The sequence below is a fragment of the Somniosus microcephalus genome, chromosome 3 (genome assembly GCF_052327205.1).
Source record: "Somniosus microcephalus isolate GS21.2 chromosome 3, FLI_Smic_1.0, whole genome shotgun sequence".
In the NCBI taxonomy this organism is placed as follows: domain Eukaryota; kingdom Metazoa; phylum Chordata; class Chondrichthyes; order Squaliformes; family Somniosidae; genus Somniosus; species Somniosus microcephalus.
In genome coordinates, this window is record NC_140989.1 from 156,294,638 (window position 1) to 156,318,840 (window position 24,203).

General features: G+C 44.0%; 1 protein-coding gene across 1 annotated transcript in view; it reads right to left on the bottom strand.

Moving 5' to 3' along the window:
* The window catches only part of LOC147121487 (uncharacterized), a 92,125-nt gene extending 70,216 nt beyond the window's left edge, over positions 1–21,909 (bottom strand). The window contains exon 1 of the mRNA XM_085981769.1: positions 21,560–21,909. Coding sequence (XP_085837895.1) covers positions 21,560–21,562 — 3 coding nt within the window. The 5' untranslated portion in view covers positions 21,563–21,909. The remainder of the gene's footprint in view (positions 1–21,559) is intronic.
* Between the last annotated feature and the right edge of the window lie 2,294 nt (positions 21,910–24,203).

Consider the following 24,203-nt stretch of genomic DNA (forward strand, 5'->3'; position numbering starts at 1 on the left):
TTCTCATCCTCGGTGATTTCAACCTCCATCTCAATTTATCATGCACGCTCCTCTGAGTTCACTAGACTCCTATCCTCCCTTAATCTCTCCCTCCATGTAAACTCCCCAACTCATATTCACGGCCACCCCCTCGACCTTGCCATCTCTCGTGGCCTCACTACTCCCATTGTGTCAATCGCAGATAAGGCCATCTCTGACCACTTCCTTGTATCGCTCTCCACCCACATCCCCCTTCCACGCAACCCGCCCCCCACTTCCTTCTGTGTCCACCCCTGGAAAAAACTCTCTCCCAACTTATGAAATCCCAACTGTCTAGCCTTTGGCCCTCCATTCACCATGACATTTCTGCAGTTACCGATCTGCTCAACCACACTCTCACCACCACCTTTGATGCCCTAGTCCCTATTAAAACAATTACTCTCTCTCACCCTGGCCATTCCCCCTAGTACGGCCCTCATCTTTGCTCCCTTAAGTCCAAGGGACGCAGACTTGAACGGATATGGCGGACAACTGGTTTAGCCATTTACCACCAGATCTGGCTGGAACACAAAGTATTAACGGGTCCTGCTCTTGTTTGCCAAAATTGCGCACTATTCCAGAATCATCCTGGAATGCAAAGATAAACCCCGCTCCTATTCTTTACTGCTAACCGTCTTCTTAAACCCCTCTCCCAGTCTCCTCCATCCTCACCTCCAACAACAAGTGTGAGGAGCTCATGGACTTCTTTGTCTCTTAAGATTGAGACCATTTGTGCAGCTGCCTCTGAAACTTCCTCTAAAGTTCCCCCCCCCCGCCCTAGCCCTGAACTCACATCTTTCTCCAGTTTCTCTCCGATCTCTCCTCGTGATCGCTCCGCGCTCATCTTGTCCATGAGACCCACTTTCTGCTCGCTTGACCCTATTCCCACAAAAATGCTGACCACCCAACTTCCTTTTCTGGCTCCCATGTTAGCAGACATTGTTAACGGTTCTCTCTCCTCAGGTACTGTCCCCCTCTCCTTCAAATCTGCCATCATCACCCCTCTCCTCAAAAAAACCCCTTGACCCCTCCGTCCTTGCAAACTACCGCCCCATCTCCAACCTTCCTTTCCTCTCCAAAGTCATTGAACGTATCGTTGCCTCCAAAATCCGTGCCCATCTTTCCCACAATTCCATGTTTGAACCCCTCCAATCAGGTCTCCACCCTTGCCACAGTTCTGAAACGGCTCTCATCAAAGTCACAAACGACATCCTTTGTGACTGTGACAAAGGTAAGCTATCCCTTCTCGTCCTTCTTGACTTGTCTGCAGCCTTTTGACATGGTTGACCACTCCATCCTTCTCCAGTGCCTCCCCACCATCGTCCAGCTGGGTGGGACTGCACTCACCTGGTTCCATTCTTATCTATCTAATCATAGCCAGAGAATCACCTGCAACGGCTTCTCTTCCCACTCCCACATCATTACCTCTGGTGTCCCCAAAGGAGCGATCCTTGGCCTCCTCCTATTTCTCATCTACATGTTGCCCCTTGGCGACATCATCCAAAAACACAGCATCAGTTTCCACATGTACGCTGACAACACCCAGCTCTACCTCACCACCACTTCTCTCGACCCCTCCACGGTCTCTAAATTGTCAGACTGCTTGTCCGACATACAGTTCTGGATGAGCAGAAATTTTCTCCAATTAAATATTGGTGTTGGGTGAAAATAAATTCACATCTAATCTGTGGTAAAGTAAAAGGTGCAGTTTATTGAAAACAGAGCTCTGGGAGAAGCGTCTCAGACCCCGCGGTCTGTGCGAGCACCTTCTCCCCGATCAACAAAATTCACAAGCTTATATACAGTACAAGACTGGAGCACATCGATAGCCTTGATTACATTACTTATTCCTTGGCCAGTCTGGCTTCGTGGCAACAGCCGCCCCCCTCCCCAATTATATTCCTTCAAAAACAACCTAATTATAACTTTACATCGTTAGCTAAGCCCCTTCTTTTAGTTCTGTCTTTTATCTAAGTTTGTCCAGTTATCTGGACAGCAGGGTCCTTTCTTACTTCATTGTGGCTTCGGCCGATCAGTGACTCGTGATTGGACATGGCTCAAAGGTTAATCAGCTTCTCATATCTCCACATGCTTAATCACTTTTGTAGTTCAGTCCATTGTGTTTTTAAACTAGTCTCGACTGAAACTAGGTTGTCATGCTGTGTCGCTCGACTGCAACATTCAACTGGTTCAAATCCCAATCCTTCAATTGGGAAGACCGAAGCCATTGTTTTCGGTCCCCGCCACAAACTCCGTTCCCTAGCCACTGACTCCATCCCTCTCCCTAACATCTGTCTGAGGCTGAACCACACTCTTCGCAACCTTGGTGTCATATTTGACCCTGAAATGAGCTTCTGACCACATATCCGTAACATAACTAAGACCGCCTATTTCCACCTCCGTAACATTGCCCGTCTCCGTCCTTGCTCAGCTCATCCGCTGCTGAAACTCTCATCCATGTCTTTGTTACTTCTAGACTTGACTATTCCAACCACACCTGGCTGGCCTCCCCCATTCTACCCTATGTAAACTTGAGGTGATCCAAAACTCAGCTGTCTGTCTCCTAACTCGCACCAAGTCCCGTTCACCCATCACCCCTGTGCTTGCTGACCTACATTGGCTCCCGGTTAAGCAACGTCTCGATTTCAAAATTCTCATGTTTGTTTTCAAATCCCTCCATTGCCTCGCCCTTCCCTATCTCTGTAATCTCCTCCAGCCCACAAATTAACCCCCCTGAGATATCTGCACTCCTCTAATTCTACCCTCTTGAGCATCCCTGATTATAATCGCTCAACCATTGGTGGCCGTGCCTCCTGTTGCCTAGACCCTAAGCTCTGGAATTCCTTGCCTAAACCTTTCCGCCTCGCCACTTCTCTTTCCTCCTTTAAGATGCTCCTTAAAACCTACCTCTTTGACCAAGCTTTAGGTCACCTGCCCTAATTTCTCCTTATGTGGCTCAGTGTCAAATTTTTTGTCTTTTAATACTCCTGTGAAGCGCTTTGGGACGTTTTACTACGTTAAAGGTGCTATATAAACACAAGCTGTTATTGTTGCAGTCTCTTCTCTGCTCGCCCGGCGCACCCCTATCACTGCCGCAGCTCAGGACTGATCCTGGGATCTATCTAGTTTGTATAGCTCAGTTTCATATTGGGCATGGCATTTACCAACTGAGCCATTGAGTGAGCATATTTTTGGGAGAATTGTTTCCCCCTTTCCAGTTTTCCTCCTCCCGTCCTGAAGACATCTTGTTGGGGTAGAGTTCCGTGATTAACAGTCATCTGCTGATACATAGCCCAAGGAGGCATTATTCATGTGTAAGCCTTGATTGTGGGTAGGCTGTTTGATCATGGGGCATCGCAACAATGCATGATCCTGTGCTCATCTTGATGTCTACACGTGGGCACTTCCAGCAGGTGGTCACTGGGGAATGACCAAGAGCAGGAACTTTAGCCAACGTTCTGCTCCCTAACCCATGGTGGTCCATAGTTAACACCCTACCTCTGCTTGGCTGAGATCAGCTAACACAGCACAGACTGGGGAATTGAACCTGCAAACTTCCTCAGGTAGATAAACACAGATACATCAGGAGAACTGCAAACGTTACTTATTTATTTGTAATTGCTTGGTGCACTAAGAAGGAGTTTTGAATGCTCCTATCTATCTGAAGCGTTAACTGCTGAAGAGCCGAACACTTTTGAATTGTACAAAGGCACAGGAATGCATTGCACAAAACCTAATAAAAACATTCATACTAATGCCCTGTTTGCACCCAAAACCCATCCAGCCTTCAGCTCTCTGAGCTATGAGCTCCTGTTGATGGATCCGTTCCATTTAAACTGCAGCACAGTTTCAGTAAATGGGGAAAAGGAACATGGCTGGCACCAAACCACCCATCTCCCATTCAGAAGCTTCAGACACTCTTTCCTAAAATCAAACTTCTCTGCTAGTCATTTTGAGAGTACACTGACAAAAATCCCCCTGCACCTGGACCATATCAAGTTCCTATCAATATGGTCTTCACTCCTGCAGCATGTCAGGGAGTAGGAGATAGAGGGCTGCAGAGACCCCAAAGAGCAGTCAATACAATGGCCACCATTCAACAGAATTAATCAGACTAGAGGTAAAAGAAAGTAAGAAATAAAACGATGGGGAAATTAGAAATGATCAATAAAGTATCTTACCATGTAGAAGATAATCAACAACAACTTGCATTTATATAACGCCTTTAGCATAGTAAAATGTCCCCCGGCACTTCACAGGAACGTAATCAAACAAAAAACCCCAGCCGAAGGAGGACACATTAGGACAGATGACCAAAAGCTTAGTCAAAGAGGTAGGATTTAAGGAGTGACTTAAAGGAGAGAGAGGTGGAGAAGCAGAGGTTTAGGCAGGGAATTCCAGAGATTAGGGCCTAGATGGCACAGCTGCCAATGGTGGGGCGAAGGAAGTCAGATAGGAATGCAAGCCATTACTGCACAAGGGAAATACTTCCAAGTCACACAAACTGGAAAAATTACTCAACAATAAACATGAAACAATAGCACACATAACAAGGTGACTGTGTTGTTCAAAGCAATAATGCTCTACTTCACTGTTGCACTCCCACCCATCATAATGAAGTGTTTCAAGAGACTGGTCCTGGCTCACATCAAAGCCAGTGTTCCCGCCTCTCTTGACCAACACCAGTTTGCCTATCGTGCAAACAGATCAACGGAGGATGCAATCACAACTGCTCTACACTCGGCACTGAATCACCTAGATGGTAAGGAGACCTACATCAGAATGCTGTTCATAGACTACAGCTCAGCATTCAACACTATCGTCCCCAACAAGCTGGCCACCAAACTCCAAACTCTTGGCCTGAACACTTCCCTCTGCAACTGGACCCTGGACTTCCTAACAAACAGACCCCAGTCTGTCAAATTAGGTAACCACACCTACCCCCTCCGACCCTGAACACGGGGGCCCCACAAGGATGTGTGCTGAGCCCCCTCCTCTACTCTCTCTTCACCCACGACTGTGTGGCTGTTCATGGTTCCAACACCATCATCAAGTTTGCGGATGATACCACGGTAGTAGGCCAGATCACCAACAACGATGAGTCAGCCTACAGGGAGGAGGTCCAGCATCTCGTGAAGTGGTGCGCCGATAACAACCTGGCCCTTAACATCAAGAAAACCAAAGAAATCATTGTGGACTTCAGGAAGTTTAAAGGCGGAAGTCACACCCCCATCCACATCAATGGGGCTGTGGTGGAAAGGGTGGACAGCTTTAAGTTCCTCGGAGTCCACATCACGGAAGACCTCTCCTGGTCCCTCAATACCTCCTCTCTGGTGAAGAAGGCCCAGCAGCGCCTATATTTCCTAAGGAGGCTGAAGGGATGTAACCTGTCACCCCTGATCCTCTCTAACTTTTACCGCTGCACAATAGAGAGCATCCTGACAAACTGTATCACAGTATGGTATGGCAGCTGTAGCTACTATGACCGGAAAGCCCTGCAGCGGGTAGTCAAAACTGCCCAACGCATTACCGGCACCCGGCTACCGACCATAGAGCACATATACCGGAAACGCTGTTTACTGAGGTCACGGTCCATCATCAAAGACCCTACCCACCCCTGCCAGTCTGTTCGCCCTCCTGCCATCTGGGAGACGCTACAGATGCATTTGCACCTGTACGACCAGATTTAGGAACAGCTTCTTTCCCAGGGCTGTCATCCTACTGAACTCCACAAAGAAACTCTAAAGCCTGCACATCTGCCAATGCACTTTATTATGGTTATGTTTATGTTAATGTATTACAAGCCAAATGTATGTTGAATGTTTAAATGTCTTAATCTAAATGTACACTCTCGGGAGCCGCAAGCCTACATTTCGTTGTACTGTACTTGTGCACTAACAATGACAATAAAAGTTGATTTGATTTGATTTGATATGAAAGCATGAAATGAAGAAAGCTCATTTGCCTCATGAAATCTGCTCCTTCTGCATAGCATATACAGGAAACTCTCTTTTTACTGACACTTAAATATCCGGAAATCTCCCTTAACCAGCAAAATTCAGGAGTAGGTTCAGGTAAGTTTTACTATATATTAGTGGCCATGTAACCGGGGTTCCTGGATGTGGCCGTGTAACCGGGGTTCCTGCACCTGTGGCCGTGCAACAGGGACTCCTGGATCTGTGGCCGAGTAACCGGGGCTCCTGCACCTGTGGCCGTGTATGGGGCTCTCGTACCTTGGTAAGTATACCTCTCTGTAATCCGGACTTTTTGATCAACCGGCACCACGCCGGTCCCGGATTAAAAAAAGTTTCCTGTACAATCTTTTGCATCATGGTCTCTACCACACCTATATCAGCTCCTGAGGGAAAGTTCTGCATAAATATACCCTCATCCCTAAGATTATTGAACAAACTGTAAAATGGGATAGTTTTTTGTCTTCACTGCATGGGTGGTCTGGCAGAGCCCGTTGTAGAACCTGGTCAACTTTCATTCCATTGAAATCAGGTGGGTTCTATAAGGGGCAGACGATCCGCTCCACCAAATTACTGCCCAGGCAGTGAAGATGATAATCTACCCCAATATCTGTCCATCCCCACATTTCCACTCCTCAACATTGACTGACTGTCCTCCACACTCCCACACCCAATCCCAGCAGCACAAATAGCCATCAATCCTTTCAAGCAGCTGCCTGGATCATGACATCACTCAAATTCCAACCCTCATTTTTAATTATATATTGACTGCTCAATAAAGCACCATGGTTGTTGTTGTATCTTCACACTCTTCCCTTGGAGAATAATGTGAAGTAGTGAAAGGATTTGCAGGCTGACAGTCTGCGATGTAAACACTCCTTGCATGGCTGTAACCGTCTTTATACCAGCCAATATGCTGGTTAGTCCGAGATGGCAGGGGGTTTATGGGCATCCCATACAATGATGGGAGGAGGGATGCACACCCACTGGACGCGAGTATCCCACCGGGACTGTTTGGAGCGAGATTTGGATCCTACACCTTCTGCCTCAGAGGTGGGAATGCTACCACTACCCCAAGGGCTCGCTCCAGCACCAAAATGATTTTGGCAAATGGGTAGTTTACTCACTAGCATCTCAGATTGACAGGAAAGCACGAGAGCTGTAGATTTAAGCTCATCACTGCAATACCTCTAAACTCTCACTGGTATCGGACTAAACCCTCAAGGTGCAATATCATTCCTTTAACTAGAAAACTGGAATATGAAATTCAGCAGGATTTACATCCCCTGGTTCCTAGGGAGGTGTAAATGACAAAAACAGATAATTTGCACATCACAGTTATAGAGCACATCTTATATCTTTTAGATTTTAAACTGGAAGCTTTAAAATAGGTTTGTTCAACTATGCTAGAGCTGCAGGTTATGCATAAGGAGCACTTTGAGTGCAATGTGCACTAAATACTATGGTCACTATGATGCTGTACACACGTTCAGAGGTCACAGCACATGTCCATAATTCCCCACATTGAGGTCTATTCTCAAAGGAATTACAGCGCCACAGAAATTGCAGTTTTTAAGTGCTCATTTCCCATCATCACTTGAAAGAAATGTATTGAGAAGTAGTATAAAGAAACATCCATACACAACTATGAGAGCCTAATAAGAACCAAGGCTAAACAAGAGGCAAGGTGAATGTCTGGCATCCTTTTGTACATGTTTATCCAATGAGATGCACTCTGAAGATATATAGGAGAGTACAATACTGCTACTGGTCAATAACTGGCTAAGAATTAGTCAATAAGATAAGATCACTATATGAAATACGAGACAATACGTTTTTGTCTAATAGCGCTGCTTCATAATTTATCAAAAAATATAATACTAACTTCAACTTCAAAAAATATTAATGCCTTTACATTCAGTAACAAGGAATGGAAAAAAAAATCAGTAGACATCTAGATCCACATTAATTTACCTTTACTATGATGGAAATTCACATAATTCTCTCACAGGTGCTTTGAGAGTTTTTACTGGATCCTCCCTGACAGAATACAAGATTTCCAGAGAGATTGGTAGCAGAGGATAAAACAAGTGTGCTGCAGATGCAGTATATAGCTGACCTACACTGACTCCTGGTCCCCCAGCACCTCCAATTTAAAATTCTCATCCTCATGCTTAAATCCCTTCATGGCTTCGCCCCTCCCTACTTCTGTAACCGCCTACAGATTTACAACCACCCCAGAACTCTTCTTTCCTCCAACGCTGGCCTCTTGTGCATCCGCCCCGCCATTCACCTCATCATTGGCGGCCGTGCCTTCTGCTGTCTCAGTCCGACACTCATATTGTTCATACTCGATGTGTACACACCCACATATCTGGAGCAGAGGTCAGTGGGCAATGCTCAGGAGTGAGAGCCCAGGCTGTTTTTGATATCAAACAGTGACTCACTGTTCCTCATTAATTAGACTACACACCAAGAATTTGGAGGAAACACATTTCAGTCTTTATGAACAACTGCACGAGGCATTATCAAACACGTACAGAATATTGGATGAATTACAAACAAGCAGGAGTCCTGAATTTGTATATATATGCTTCAAGCGGCACAATCATGTTTGCACATAGAAGCCAGATCCAACATGAAAACCCCACGAATATTTAAGATTCATCTTGTGACAAGTTACCGGCAGACTTAATACTTTGGTTTACTATCTCACAGCAGAATGGAATGGTGCATCATGGGCTCAAGTCTACAGTTCCACACATACTTCCCACAAGGTGGGGAGGAGCCATTAAAAGGTGCCACGATAGGCACGTTTCACGTATTTAGCAGCCTGATACAGACCAACATTGACGAGGAGCCCACAAGCAGTGTGTCTTAAGCAAAGAATGGTAGAAGGTATAGTCAGTCTAAGCAAAGGAAGAAAATAACTGAGAATGGGAAGCGGCACAATAACATTAAAATAAAATTGCCATGATGATAAAAATAAGTTTAAAAAGCATGAAAGGCAATAATATTTTTGCAACCCCTTTATCTTCTTACAATAGGAACTTATGCCTTTGGTAGTTTTTGATGGAAAAGGTTTTCACTGTAGTAAGTACATCAAATTGTACTATACATAACAGCTTGTTTTATAAATCCTGATCATCAGACATACCAGCTCTGTGCCTGTTTTATGCCACCTTGTATTACAATATTAAATGCACCCAGTTTTAGTAATCTGTAAATCTAACAGTTAGGTGCAAGCATCCATTATTTGGCATGAACAAGAGATGGAGCATTATCAACCTGTGATGCCCAAATGAAATGCTAAGACAGTTAATACATTTTGTATTTGAAAGAAGGGCAATTTGTCTTTCTAACTGCTCACTTCTTAGTATAGTGACTTCTTGTTAACTATCAAGCAGTCCCTCAGTCTCCCCTCCCAAGTCTTGTCATCCATCAACAGAAAGACATTGAACAATGGAGCACGTAGAAGATAAGAGATAAGTAAATGCAATCAGTAGCACGCAGTAAATATTCATTCAGTCATTGTCAGAACCTCAATTGATTTGGGCTCCCAAAAAGAAAAGGAACTGCAGTGTTATTCCTGTATCTGAAAATATTGATCAGAAATTTCAATGAAACACTCCACAATACCAGCTCTATCACAATAAACTAATTGAGCCTTGAGCTTTAGATGGCAAATATTAAAAAAGTGATGTCTCATGTATTGGAGCTTGTAATGAATGCAGGAAATCAAAGAAGAAGAAAAGGCTATTCTGTCAATCAAGTCAGTCCTTCCACAGACCAAGAATGGTTTGCCCTTTCATGAACCCTGAGTCGATTCTATATAGTAACTACAGGAAAACCAAATTCCTTTTAAACTGGAATCTTGCTTGAACCTCGTTAACTTTATACTCCTCTGTATTTGAGCTTTTTGAGGATAGTATTATTCTCTTTTGAGAGTACAATATCTTTTCCCTCCAATTTTCTCCCCTTATCCAGTCACTCCCATGTTAAATGCCTGCTGCGTTGAGAAATTAAGATATATATTCAATCTTTTCCAGAAAGCCCAAATCACACACTTTATTTTCATAAAAACAAGACCTAAGATTCTGGGTTTTAGCTTTAGACTTGGCTCTGATTCATGAGGTCATGGTTTCAAGCCCCATTCCAGGACCTGAACACACAACCTAGGCTGACACTCCAGTGCAGTATGGAGGGAGTGCTGCACTGTCAGAGATGCCGTCTTTTAGAAGAAATGTTAAATCAAGGTCCTTTCTCCCTTTTTAAGTGGATGTAAAAGATCCCATGGTAGTATTTGAATAGCAGAGGAGTTCTCCTGGTGTCTAACCCAACATTTATTCCAAAACAATTTCAAAATTTCCTACAGTACAACAGTGACTACACTTCAAAAGTACTTCTTTGGCTGTGAAGCGCTTTAGGACATCCTGAGGTTGCGAAAGGCGCTATATAAATGCAAGTCTTTCTTTCAACGGTCACCACTACAGCAGATTGTCTGGACATGTATCTCATTGCTATGGGACCTTGCTGTGTGCAAATTGGCTGTTGCGTTTCCTACATACTTCAAAAGTACTTCACTGGCTGTGAATTGCTTTGGGAAGTACTGAGGATGTGAAAGAATCTATATGGCTGTAAGTTCTATCTATCGTTACTTGATTTGAGGCAGGCTGCGCAATGACAGATCTGCCTGTCTCAGTCCACCATCCCACTCTCAAACTGCAGCAACCACCTCATCCCAAGGGATTCCAGATCCCATGCCGACTGTTGACATCTTGGCAATACCACAAACCTTGAGCCTTGAGACTGATCCTCAAAGATTTTCCCAAGTGAATCTAACATGAAGCATAAAGTGCAGTCTGACAAATGTTGGGGGACACCTTGAAAAATAACAAGGAGAGTAGGCTGAAGAATACTGAAATAAAACGAGAAGAAGATAAAAATGAGCAAAGTGAACAAATAGAAAAGGCAACATCTGATGGGAAAGGATCACTCGTTTCTTCCCTCTTACAAAGTCCAACTACTTATTCTTTGAGGAATAAATTCTTTAAAATAAATGACACACTTTTTTCTTCTACATCCTTTGGCCCTCGGGCCATTTCCCAGGCCTTGCCACATCTGAACTGACCACCGGAAAAGATCCATCTGGGGAAAAAAAGCTTCCACTCCACACAGTACCTATCCTACATCACCCCGCTGAGGTCACAAACTCCAAAGGGCAAAGAAATAGTGAGGGAGAGCGTACACCTGCCCACTGTGATGCACCACTAAACTGTTTGCTAATGCAACAGAAACCATAAATTATAGTTTTAAGACCAGTTGATTAATTGGGTTAAATCCAGAAGGCAAAATAAATCCTCAATGCAGTTGGAATTACAAACATGCCATTTCAAGACTTCAGCATTTGTCGCAGCTTTGATTGTAAATGATATCAGCGATTCAATTTATTAAATCTGAACTATGGTTACTAATGTGAGGCACTTGAATTTTAAGCAATAATGTTTACAAAGTTGAAGAATCTGTAATGAAACTGGGAGGTGACCTTAGGCATTCAAAACTGTTCATCTCCAAGAGGTGAGTGAGACTTAAGCACAGGATTTCTATTCAAACCTTTTCCATATTCCTACCTTCAATAATACCGGCAGGGTATTGATTTTTTCACCTCGTTCCAAGGCCAGGAGTGAATGGTGAACACTGCAGTTTTCAAATTGAAGGTTCTCTAAAGCCAGTGTGCAATAATACTCAAAAATTCAAAAGTCATCAGACATTATTTACCACAGTGAAATCACATTATAAGCTCATAATAGCTTTCTCCCTTACAACTTCCTATTCGGAACATACCAATTGACAAAGAATTCTGCAGAGTATGTACATTCAATAATACAAGCCACTCAGAATAGATTTTACTTCAATGCTCATTGCACATAATATATATTGTTATAATAAATCTTCAAGTACAGGATTGCAATGTCATATTAGAAACAAACCTAAGAAGTGTTGCATATCACTACGTATTTTGAACATGCGTTATTATGCAAAAGGAGAGCACTTAAACTATGTTTTTAAACAGAAAAACATAGGGGGAGAAATTGGTCCTCGTTGCACGCATTTAACAGGTGGTGCAAAAAGGGGGTGCACATTTTTGGGCACAATGTTGCGCGCCCGATCTGTACCTGCGTTGGGGGCGCCACTATTTTGGTAATGATGGCTTTTCAGGCGTCCCTGGCACCTGCCTGAAACCGGTATTAGGCCCTTTGCAAACACCTGTTGCCCAGGGGAATATTTGGCACCAAGAGTAGGCGACTCAATTATTGAACCACTTTCACTAATATAAAAAGGGATATGGGTACTCCTGCATAATGTTTAAATTAGCCTCAAAAAGGAGTTGGTTTGGCTCAAGAGACAGTGCAATTTCAATGACGTTGGGCTATATTTTCCGATCGGAGGCTTCCTGCATGCGGAGGCCTCCGAGCTGGAAAAATCTATGGACTTACCCGAGGGCTCCCGAGGTGCGTATACTTCCGTTCATGGGCCTCTGCAAACTCGAAATGCGCAGGGCCCACGTATCCCAGAGGCACATACAGTTCGCAAACGTCCCTGGGATCACGTGGGCCATGGGGAGCCAATAGGAGAAGGGAATCTCCCTTCATACACTTGACAGATAGACCTGTCAAATATATGAATGGAAATCACCCCTAAAACATTGTAAAACATTAAAATAAATTAAAAAAAAACATCACTTTTTAAAATCAGTTCAAATTACAATAAATTAAATATTTTAAACAAAAATTTAATTTTTTGAAAAAAATAATTAAAGTTTCTAACGGGGCTAAAAATAAACCTACCTTTTTAAAAAGTATTTTTAAATGATAAATGAGTGAATTTTTTAAATTTTTTTTACTTCTTTCAACTCTTATGCTGGTAAAAGCAGGCCTTACACCTGCTTTTAGCAGGCGCAAGATTTCTAAGGGTTTTCTGCAGGCAGAGGTTCTCCAGAAAGCGGAACTATCCGCCCGCAGAGGCCCTTCTCCAGTGCAGGCGTCCAATCTGTCAAGAGCATTCTTGGCAGATCGGAAATGCCGGTTTTCAGGGCATGCGCTTGGCATACCTGAAACCAGCATTTCCGATGTCCCTACGGGTGTGTACACAGCGCAAACACACCCGTAGGAATTGGAATATACGACCCATTAAGGGCACTGTTCCGAGTTGGCTTCTGCTGTTGATCTCAGAGAATGTTCTGGTCCGAGGAACAAACTCTTGTCGGAAGTAGTTCTGCTATGTGGTGAACCTGTGGCATTCTCTACCACACAAGGCAGTTGAGGCCAATTCATTAAATATATTCAAGAAGGAGTTAGATATATGTCTTAAGGCTAAAGGGATCAAGGGATATGGGGAGAAAGCAGGGACAGGGTACTGAATTTGGATGATCAGCCATGATCTCATTAAATGGCGGAACAGGCTCGAGGGGCCGAATGCCCTACTCCTGCTCCTATCTATCTATCTATATATAAAAAGGATAGTGGTGTCTGTCCGTCTGTCTGTCCGCTATACACTCAAAAGTTATAGAGCGTACCTACACATATGTTATATCAAAAGAAAGCTGATGATCAGGGGAGTGTCATAGAACATAAGAAATAGGAGCAGGAGTAGGCCATACGGCCCCTCGGGCCTGCTCTGCCATTCAATAGGATCATGGCTGATCTGAATCTAGACTCACGTCCACTTCCCTGCCCTCTCCCCGTAACCCCCAATTCCCTTATCTGCTAGGAAAATGTCTATCTCCATTTTAAATTTATTTAATGTTGCAGCTTCCACAGCTCTCTGGGGTAGCAAATTCCATAGATTTACTACCCTCTGAGTGAAGAAGTTTCTCCTCATCTCAGTTTTGAAAGGGCAGTCCCTTATTCTAAGATTATGCCCTCTAGTTCTAATCTCACCCATCAGTGGAAACATCCTCACCGCATCCACCCGATCAAGCCCCCTCACAATCTTATATGTTTCGATAAGATCGCCTCTCATTCTTCTGAACTCCAATGAGTAGAGTCCCAACCTACTCAACCTTTCCTCATACGTCAACCCCCTCATCTCTGGAATCAACCGAGTGAACCTTCTCTGAACCGCCTCGAGAGCAAGTATATCTTAACTGCACGCAGTATTCCAGGTGTGGCCTCACCAATACCCTGTATAACTGCAGCAAGACTTCCCTGTTTTTATACTCCATCCCCCTTGCAATAAAAGCCAAGATTCCATTGGCCTTCCTGATCACCTGCTGCACCTGCATACTAACTTTTTGTGTTTCATGCACCAGGACCCCCAGATCCCTTTGTACTGTAGCACTTTGCAGTTTCTCTCCATTTAGCTAATAACTTGCTCTTTGATTTTTTCTGCCAAAGTGCATAACCTCACACTTTCCAACATTATATTGCATCTGCCAAATCTCTGCCCACTCACTTAGCCTGTCTATGTCCTTTTGCAGGTTTTTTATGTCCTCCTCACTCACTGCTTTCCTTCCCATCTTTGTATCGTTGGCAAACTTGCATATGTTGCACTCGGTCCCTTCCTCCAAATCGTTAATATAGATTGTAAAGGCGTATTTACTTTTTGGTCAGACAAAAATTGTTCGGACAGTATACAAAAAAGTTCAAAAATCCGCTCATTAGCGGTTGACCAACCCTACCGCTCATTAGCATTGAGTGATGTGATGGTTGACCAATCCTACAGTTCAGTGACCTGATGGGCGTCACGGGCGGCACCTAATCCTGCAGCCTCCCGAAACGTTGCTGCCATTTTCCCCCCTGCTTTTACCAGCTGCGGCGGCCCGCCAGAGCGGGAGGTGAGTTGGGGTCACTCGGGCTGATGGGGTCACTCGGGCCGGGCCTGACAACCGCTCGGCCCGAGACACAGAGCGGGGGAGCGGCAGTGGCCGGCCGTCAACCGCGCGGCCCTCTAAACTGCCCTGGCAATGCCGGGCCCCCCCAGCTAGTCTTCTATGTTTCTATGTGGTCAACTGCGATTGTCTTCCCTGCTCTAAACAAAAATGACGTAACAATATCCATTTAATTCTAACACTTGTTACAAAAGAAAACACATAAAAATAATGGATGATTAGTATGAATTACACAAGCATATTCTGTTTTTTTGCCAGTATGTGCATAATTGTCATGAAAAGACCCACAAGGATCCCGTACACTTGATCTGCATTTTATCCTCTGATTATATGTCACTTCTGTAACATAGCTGATATACTTTCTCTCTTATTCTTATTTTCCATTCCACACCACATGTAATACTTGAGGTTCGATTGTTCCCGAAAACAGGCGTGCAGGGGGTGGGGCACACACTGCCTCGCTCTGTTCACATGGGCCACCTGAAATTCATGCTGGGACCTAATTATCATGGGTTGGGCGCTCAGCCAGCGCGACCCGCGCTGCTTATTGGCTGCACGCCTGTTTTTTTAGGACAGGAAATCGGGCATCTCTTAAAAGGTATCCTGCACCTCTTAAAGAAAAGGAAGGAAGACTTGCATTTATATAGCGCCTTTCACAACCACCGGACATCACTGAAGTATTTTTTACATTGCACAACTTTGTGCTGGTCTGCTACTAATTTTATCTGCAAGATTCATAAATCCACGCTCTTCCCTGTTTAAATGTCAACATGTTAAACAATCAATTCATTCCCATTGCCCTAATGCAAGCAGCAGCTTTCCCTACAACGTTCGAACAGATGTGCAGAAAAAGGTAGACTGACACCTAGTGGGCAACGCGGAGATTTGCTGGTACTCTTATTGAGAAATGAATTGACCAAAGAATCTATATTACAGGAATCCCTCCCCAACCGTGGGGGATACGTCCCTGAAAACCCCTGCGGTTAGTAAAACCGCAGTTGGCAAATTCACTATAAACACAATAAAAAATATAAAAAGCATATAAATAGCATAAAAATCATGTTTTGTACCTTGTTCCTAGATTAAAAACCGCAGATACGCGAATTTCACTGCCGTGGTTGACAAAAATTGTCGCAGAGTGGAAGCTGTGTATACGTGAAATTCGTGTATGGCAAAACCCGCGGTTGGGGAGGGCTCCCTGTATACATTTATAAACTCTTTCTTATTAATGAGTGTATCAGAACTTGATTCCAAAATGGATTATGACTTTATATTATTCTTAAACTCAAACTTTATAACAGAATTAAAGCCATGTACAGAAAGCTAAACATTTTAAAAACTGGTATTAAAATGAACCATTTAAATAAATATGGGTTGACATGTTACTCCCCTCTACATTATATTTAAATGGAAAATCAACAGCAAAGTTCACTCCTACTGAATACGAGTGACAGCTTTTACATTTACTCTCAGCACTGTGTAAGAGCCCAACTATGAGCCTGCTTTATAGCATTGGAGCAACAGATGGGCAGCACACGTGAGGTTGCTTGCAAGCAACGATTCATAACTTTATTCTCTCACCATCATGTCTTCTCCAATGGCTGGGAAGTGACCAGGAGACCATAGTGCTGGCCTGCGCAGGCAGTCCGAGCACTCGCCCCTCCCACTTCCTGAAAAATGGCGGTCTGTGCTGCTGGAAGCAATGCTCACTTCCTCTTTCATTGGGACTCGGCAACTCTAGAGGCACCAGCACTGTTACCAGGGTGTGGATGGAACGTGTGACAAGGCAGCAACACACTGAAGGGTTCAGATGCCCCTCTCATGAACCGCTTCACAACGTTCCACTACATTAAACATGCTATGTTAGTGTAAGTTGTTCTATCAATTGCAACAGTGAAGTTTGATTGGTTTGTCCATGTCATCCGAACCCTGGGATGTGTTACGTCCTTGATACACACTCCACCCTGTGCTGTTCTAACTAAAATACACAGGAAGAGAACAGCAGAGTAGATTACTGGCAAACAGAGTGTTAGAATGTGAATTCTGTCATTTAGGGGTATATTTTCCCCCGTTCTCAAATGTTAGTGAATAAGTGGGATCCCCAAGCTCAACTTGCTTTTGAGTTAACCTTAATGCCCGAACAAAAATACACTCCTCAGTTACTGATCTTTACTGCTGGCTAGGCAATACCCCACTGAGAAGCAGCACAAGCTGGAAAGAGAGTGACTGTGGACCGTTTCCCCCATCACCAAACACTGTGAGCAGCAACGATGAGAGATCTGGAACCCACCTTCAGGCACTGATCAGGGGAAAGCTTATGGAAAGAGCGAAGGTTACAAGACACGCAAGGGTAGCTAATCAGGAAGAGAGACAACAACAAATCACCACTGATAAATGCCAGAAGGGACCACGGGGGAAGGTAGCACTGCCTGACACCATGGCTACTCATGGAGAAGTTGTGTGATATTGTACTCACATCACCAAAGGATGTAAAACAAAGATTGGGTTTGTATTGTGTCCAAAAAAGTAGTTATTCACCCACACTCCCAGTCTGTTGCATATCCTGGCAACTAGTTCCAGAGCAGCATTGCTGAAGGCCTTTGGGCTACCACGCATTCTCATACTCAGTGCAAGAACAGAGAGACCCATTACAGAAGAAAATCAATCTAAATATAGCCTAATTCTCAATTTTCCTTGATTTTTTTCTAGTGTCAGCAGTTGGAACCATGAAACAGTGACAAATGTCATTAGCAAAAGGCAGATCCTGAATATATTTTAAAGACTATAATACAATCAGAGTTTATGTTGCCCAACCGCAAGAATGTCACCCAGGAGAACTCAATCTAATCTAATTTCTCTTTTAATCCAACAATTACAGCAGAAATATTCAGAAAGTTTCCTAGATCTGTAGAATATGACATTGCATACTGGACATTGACTGACTTCTGAAAGTGGTAAAAATGTTTGCATTGCAAGATAGGAAGATGGGCATATTAAATAAATTAGGGTGAAAGTTTTCATCAAAGCTCTTCCCTGGCTTAGCTAGTAAATGTACCAGTCAGTGTGAAACTATACCGTACAGACCAGGAATGTCTGATGTTCGATCATTCGTCTATACTGAATTAGCTGATCCTAGCCACTGTGAAGGTAAGGACAATGCAATTGATCTTAACACCCCTGGACCAAGGAGGAGAAATACAAAATTAGCTAGAGTTCTCATTCTAATCAACATCCACCATGCTGTGGATCCTAGCTGAGGATAAGATCAAGCTCAGTTGTCTTTCCCTCTGTGATCAAATAGCTGACGCGTGCTCACAAGAAGGGCGGCCATTTGGGTAAGGGGCTGGACTGAAGCTGGCACAATGAAACCATATCCCAGCATGAATCGATGCCTTCATGTGCGGAAGGAAGAAACTGGAGGGGGAGGGAGAATTCTAAAAAAAGACTTTTCTCATTGTTGGACAGGAAGGGCCTCAAATACCAGCAATTATTTTATAATGTGATATGGAATAATTAAATGTCCTGTACATGAGAGACCATAAAGACCTTAATTGTACCATACTTAGAAAAAGTGAAGTATTCAGGATTGTATTCATCTGAAATTGTTGATGAATATTTCTGCCACTGCAAAATCACTTCACAGATTAATTGAAGATAGGCTGTTGACAGAAAATGGTCGATACCTGGAAATGATTACTCGACAATAATTTTCTGAACTGCCTGAGCCCCATCAAATCAATCATCTGACCCCAAGATACCATACGGTCTTGAAATTAAGCTTATATAGGACTAATGATACTATTTGCATTGTGTAGTGCCCTGTCATGTCAAAATGTCTAAAATTGCAATTGCAATGTTGTCATGTGGGAGTTCAATAAGGGAGGAGAGCGATGTAGGTTGATGGCACAGTCAACCATATCAAGTGCTGCAGAGAGGTAGAGGAGGACAAGGAGGATAAATGGACTAGAGTCACAGTTACACAAGATGTCCTGCAATACTTTAGCCAGAACAATCTTGATGCTGTGAGAAGGGTAGAAGCTGAACTGGGCAGAATCAAACAGGGAGTTTTGAGCAAGATAGGCAAGAGACTGGGAGGTAACAATCCATTCAAGGACGATAAGAGAGGAAACGGAGTTTAGGGATGTGGTGTAGTTGGAGATGATGGGCAAATGGAGCCTTGGTTAAATGTTTTAACTATAAAGGAAGAGCTTGCACTTATATAACACATTTCACAACATACCAAAGTGTTTAACAGCCAATGTTTTAATGTAAGGAAATGTGGCAGCTGGGTCCCAGAAAGAGCAATGCGATAAATGACCAGATAATCTGTTTTAGTGATGTTGGTTGAGGGATAAGTATTAGCCAGGAGAACTCTCCTGCTCTTCTGTGAATAGTGCCAGGGGATTCACCCGAGAAGGCAGATAGGGCATTGGTTTAACATCTCATCTGAAAGACAGCACTTCTGACAGAGCAGCACTCCCTCACTCAGCCTAGATTCTATGCTCAAATCTCTGGAGTGGGGATTGAACCCATGGCCTTCTGAAGCAAGAATGATAATACTAAGCCAAGTCATACAGCTGTGAACACAGACTATAGGGTGAAAGTAAGCCTGAAAGAACCAGAACTTCATAAAAAAGGTCACAGGTAATTACCGATGAGGAAGGCTAGTCAGCCTCTCTTACCTCCTTCAAGATGCTCCTTAAAACCTACCTCTTTGGCCAAACTTTAGGTCATCCGTTCTACTATCTCTTTATGTGGCTCAGTGTCAAATTTTATCTGATAACGCTCCTGTGAAGCAGCTTGGGATGCTTTACTACGTTAAAGGCTCTATATAAATGCAAGTTGTTGTTGTAGTTTAGCTAAGAAACTGACTAAATCCTGGTGGCATTGTAACTACTGCTCCAGACTCAAGTCAGCTGGTTTTATTATTCAAGAGAAAACCATTATTTTAAACATCTTTAATCCTTCATCCAAAAATATGCAGATGTAACTGGTTTGCCATTTATTTCTCAGGAGTTCCCTTTTGGTGGCTGAGCTTTGGGGATCCCAGTCCTGTGGGAGAGATTCCTGTCTCCGGCAACAACTATCGCAGAAACTGCCCATGTGGAAAACTGAGTGCTCTCCCCTACCAGACAAACCATCAATCGGCAGCTCAGGAAAACGAGCACAGCCAAGTCGCAGCCGCAATCCTTCAATGCTTTTGAATTCCGCATCCCTCTTCCCATCCCTCTCCCTGATTCCCGATGAGAGTTAGAACAATACTACTTCCAGCAGCCTGTGGATTTAATCTGTTTCCTTCAAGCTCACTCCAGGAACTTTCCTTCCAGGCAAGAAACCCAGGATGGGAAAAAGGAAAAGCCATTTAAAAAAACCAGATTAGTCGAATTAGAGGAGTTGCAGAATATTTAATAATTTTTTTTATTTGTTCCTGGGATGTGGGCTTTGCTGGCAATGCCAGCATTTATTGCCCACCCCTAATTGCCCTTGAGCAGGTGGTGGTGAGCCACCTTCTTGAACCACTGCAGTCCGTGTGGTGATGGTACTCCCACAGTGCTGTTAGGGAGGGAGTTCCAGGATTTTGACCCAGTGACGATGAAGGAATGGTGATATACTTCGAAGTCAGGATGGTGTGTGACTTGGAGGGGAACTTGGAGTTGGTGGTGTTCCCATGTGCCTGCTGCCCTTGTCCTTCTAGGTGGAACAGGTCGCGGGTTTGGGAGGTGCTGCCGATAAGCCTTGGCGAGTTGCTGCAGTGCATCTTGTAGATGGTACACACTGCAGCTACGGTACGCCGGTGATGGAGGGAGTGAATGTTTAAGGTGGTGGATGGGGTGCCAATCAAGCGGGCTGCTTTGTCCTGGATGGTGTCGAGCTTCTTGAGTGTTGTTGGAGCTGCACTCATCCAGGCAAGTGGAGAGTATTCCATCACACTCCTGATTTGTGCCTTGTAGATGGTGGAAAGGCTTAGGGGAGGCAGGAGGTGAGACACTCGCCGCAGAATACCTAGCCTCTGACCTGCTCTTGTTGCCACAGTATTTATGTGGCTGGTCCAGTTAAGTTTCTGGTCAATGGTGACCCCAGGATGTTGATGGTGGGGGATTCGGCGATGGTAATGCCGTTGAATGTCAAGGGGTGGTGGTTAAGACGCTCGCGTGTTGTAGATAGTCATTGCCTGGCACTTGTGTGGTGTGAATGTTACCTGCCACTTATCAGCACAAGCCTGAATGTCGTCCAGGTCTTGCTGCATGCGGGCATGGACTGCTTCATTATCTGAGGAGTTGCGAATGGAACTAAACTTTAAAATATCTTTTCTAAAATCTACTGTTTTTTTCCAATTTGTTAAATGTCTGGGAGGCAACTTCTTAAAAGGCCACCAACTTGTGAAAAAAGTTTTGCTTGATTCTAAACAATCACACGATGCAACAACATTCTGTGTAACATCACAGTAAAGTGCTGCAGGATTTTTCCTTCTCTGTCTTTAACCAAATAATAGAATTGTACTTTGCACCTCTGTGGGGTGAACTGTCGTTAGAAGAATTTCCAAAATCCTCTAACCAGGAGAGGCAGGTGTACAAAATTAGTTTTCCTTGCTGCAGTACTTTAAAACAAAATTACATACATTTTATTTGGAGATGAGCTGAACAAACGATAAAACAGGAAACATCCCGAAGTTACTCACCATTTCCCGGCAACAACTATTCCTGAGAGCGTCCCCGGGAGCCCGGGCGAGCTGTCAATCACCGGCTCGGGATAAAGGTCATGGACACGTGAGGCCAGCAGAGCTTTGCTGTTTATTACAGTGTAAATAACAGGAGGCTTCAGTTAGAAAAAGATCGGCTCTTGTCCACGACAGCCGCGCAGTTTATTTGCCGACATATTTTAGTGTTAGCAAATTTTACTAATAAAATATAAAAGTTCCCCGATCCATATTGATAAGCTCTCCAGGTTCGCTGTAGCACTTTTCTTATCTGATCTTTTCTGTTGAACTTGCACTGTTTTTTGTCCCTTCCAACAACCACCTTAAGATATTCCGGGTCATTGCACTGGAAAGACTCCGGCAGTATGGATTGGTCAATAAATGAACCTGTTACCTGATGTGTGTAGGTGACACTGGCTGTAAAAACTTGTAAAACGTGCAGATAGTGTGAATGGCAATGTCCTAATTCTGCGAGTACAAAGAGCCAAGCCTGAGAAAAGCAGCTCAATCAAACGGATGAATTATAGTTAAACATATTTTGAAACGTCGGGTTTGGAAGAAATCACTGATCAGTAGCATCGAGGTTTAAATTGGGATCTCAAGGTTTCAAATTAAGTTAGAAATACCATTTTAGCATTTAGGAGGCCCAGAGTGTTCGTAAGAGGAAAATGTAGCTTAAATGAGATCATTGATGGGGGGTGAATAGCGCTTATCTCTGCGGCGATCCAGCCAGTCGAGCTTGTAGCAGCGATGCCTGGTGATTGTAGGGAGCTGCGCTCACCTTTCCCGCTGTGTGATCGCAGTCCACCGCCAGAAAGCCTATCACTGAGAGCCTGCTGGATTTTAGTGGGAAATTATAAATGGTCACAATCGCGTTGATCTCTCGCGGCCCTGCTCTTGGGAAGGTGGAGGGTTTGATAAAACACAGGGCCACTGATTTGTAGGCCGCGAATAAGTCAAATGTTATACGATATGTTACAGTGTTACGGGCTCAGATTCCACAACCGTGTTCACGTTTCCGTTGACCCTTGTGTCAATCTGGTGGGGATTTTAAGATTTTGCCAGATTGCGGGAGGGGGAGGCACACGGGGCTGGAGGAATCCTGGCTTTTGGAAGTATTGGAGGAGACAGTACTATTGGTGTGGGGTGTGGGTGTGGGGGGGGACAGTAGGGTGAAGGTTTGTGGGCTTTAGGGGAATGTAAATGGAGCTCAGTGTGGAATCATTGGGGCTGGATTTTGGCAGCAGTGGGAGGGAGCTCTGGGAATACTGGGGTATGGGAGCAATGGGGGCTTTCAGGCGCCAAAGTCCCACATAAGAGACTGTTAATTAAGGTAGAAGGCCACGGAATTGAGGGCAAATTATTGACCTGGTTACGAAATTGGCTGAGCGGCAGGAGACAGGCAGGTACTCAAATTGGCAGGAGGTGACTGGTGGTGTCCCGTAGGGGTCTATGTTGGGGCCTCAACTATTCACAATATTTATTAACAACTAAGATGATGGCATAGAAAGTCGTGGGCCAGAAATTCGGGTTGGAGGCTTCCCACGGGTGCAAGCCCCCGACCTGCACTTACCTAGCGCGCCGGCCGTTGTGCTGTGGGCCCGTGTGGGATTCCGATCCTGGGCCTGCTGCAACTGCGCGCAGTGCTTGCGTATCCCAGGGGCACAGTTAGTTCGAAGCGTCCCCTGGGATCACATGGAGAGCCAATCGTAGCAGGGAATCTCTATTCATAGATTTGACAGGAAGGCCCCAAAACATAACTAAAACTTCAAATAAATTTTTTTTAAATCAGATTTTTATAATAACTATAAATTACATAAAATAACTTTCAAACAATAATTTAAATTTTTGAAAAAATTAATTAGTTTTTAACAGGTTTAAAAATAAACTTATCTTTCTTTAAAGTATTTAAAAATAATAAACCTGTGGAAAAAATGTTTTAATTTTATTTAATTCACCACTTACCTTGTTAAAAGTAGGCCTTGCGACTGCTTTTTAAAAGCGTAGCTGCTGGAGACTTACCCTCCCGGAGAAACCTGGAAAAAAACCGGAAGTTCCAGGTGTACGCACTGCTTCTTCAGCGCACGCGTTCGACCTGTGAACCCCTTCCTTTAAGGGAACGGAAGTTCCGGTTTCCCGCGCATGCGCAGTGCATGCACGAAACCGGCACTTTTGTTGGGCCTATGCGTGAGTACCCAGCGCGTACTCACCCGTGGGGACCCGAATTTCTGGCCAATTGTATCCAAATTTGTCGATGATACAAAGACAGGCGGCATTGTAGGTAGTGTAGATGAAAGCATAAAATTACAAAGGGATATTGATAGATTAAGTGAATGGGCAAAACTGTGGCAAATGGATTTCATTGTAGGAAAATGTGAGGTCATCCACTTTGGACCTAAAAAAGATAAACCATGACTTTCTAAATGGTGTAAAGCTAAAAACAGTGGCGGTCCAAAGAGATTTGGTGGTCCAGGTACATAGATCATTAAAATATCATGAACAGGTACAGAAAATAATCAATAAGGCTAATGGAATGCTGGCCTTTATATCTAGAGGACTGGAATACAAGGGGGTAGAAGTTATGCTGCAGCTGTACAAAACCCTGGTTAGACCACACCTGGAGTAC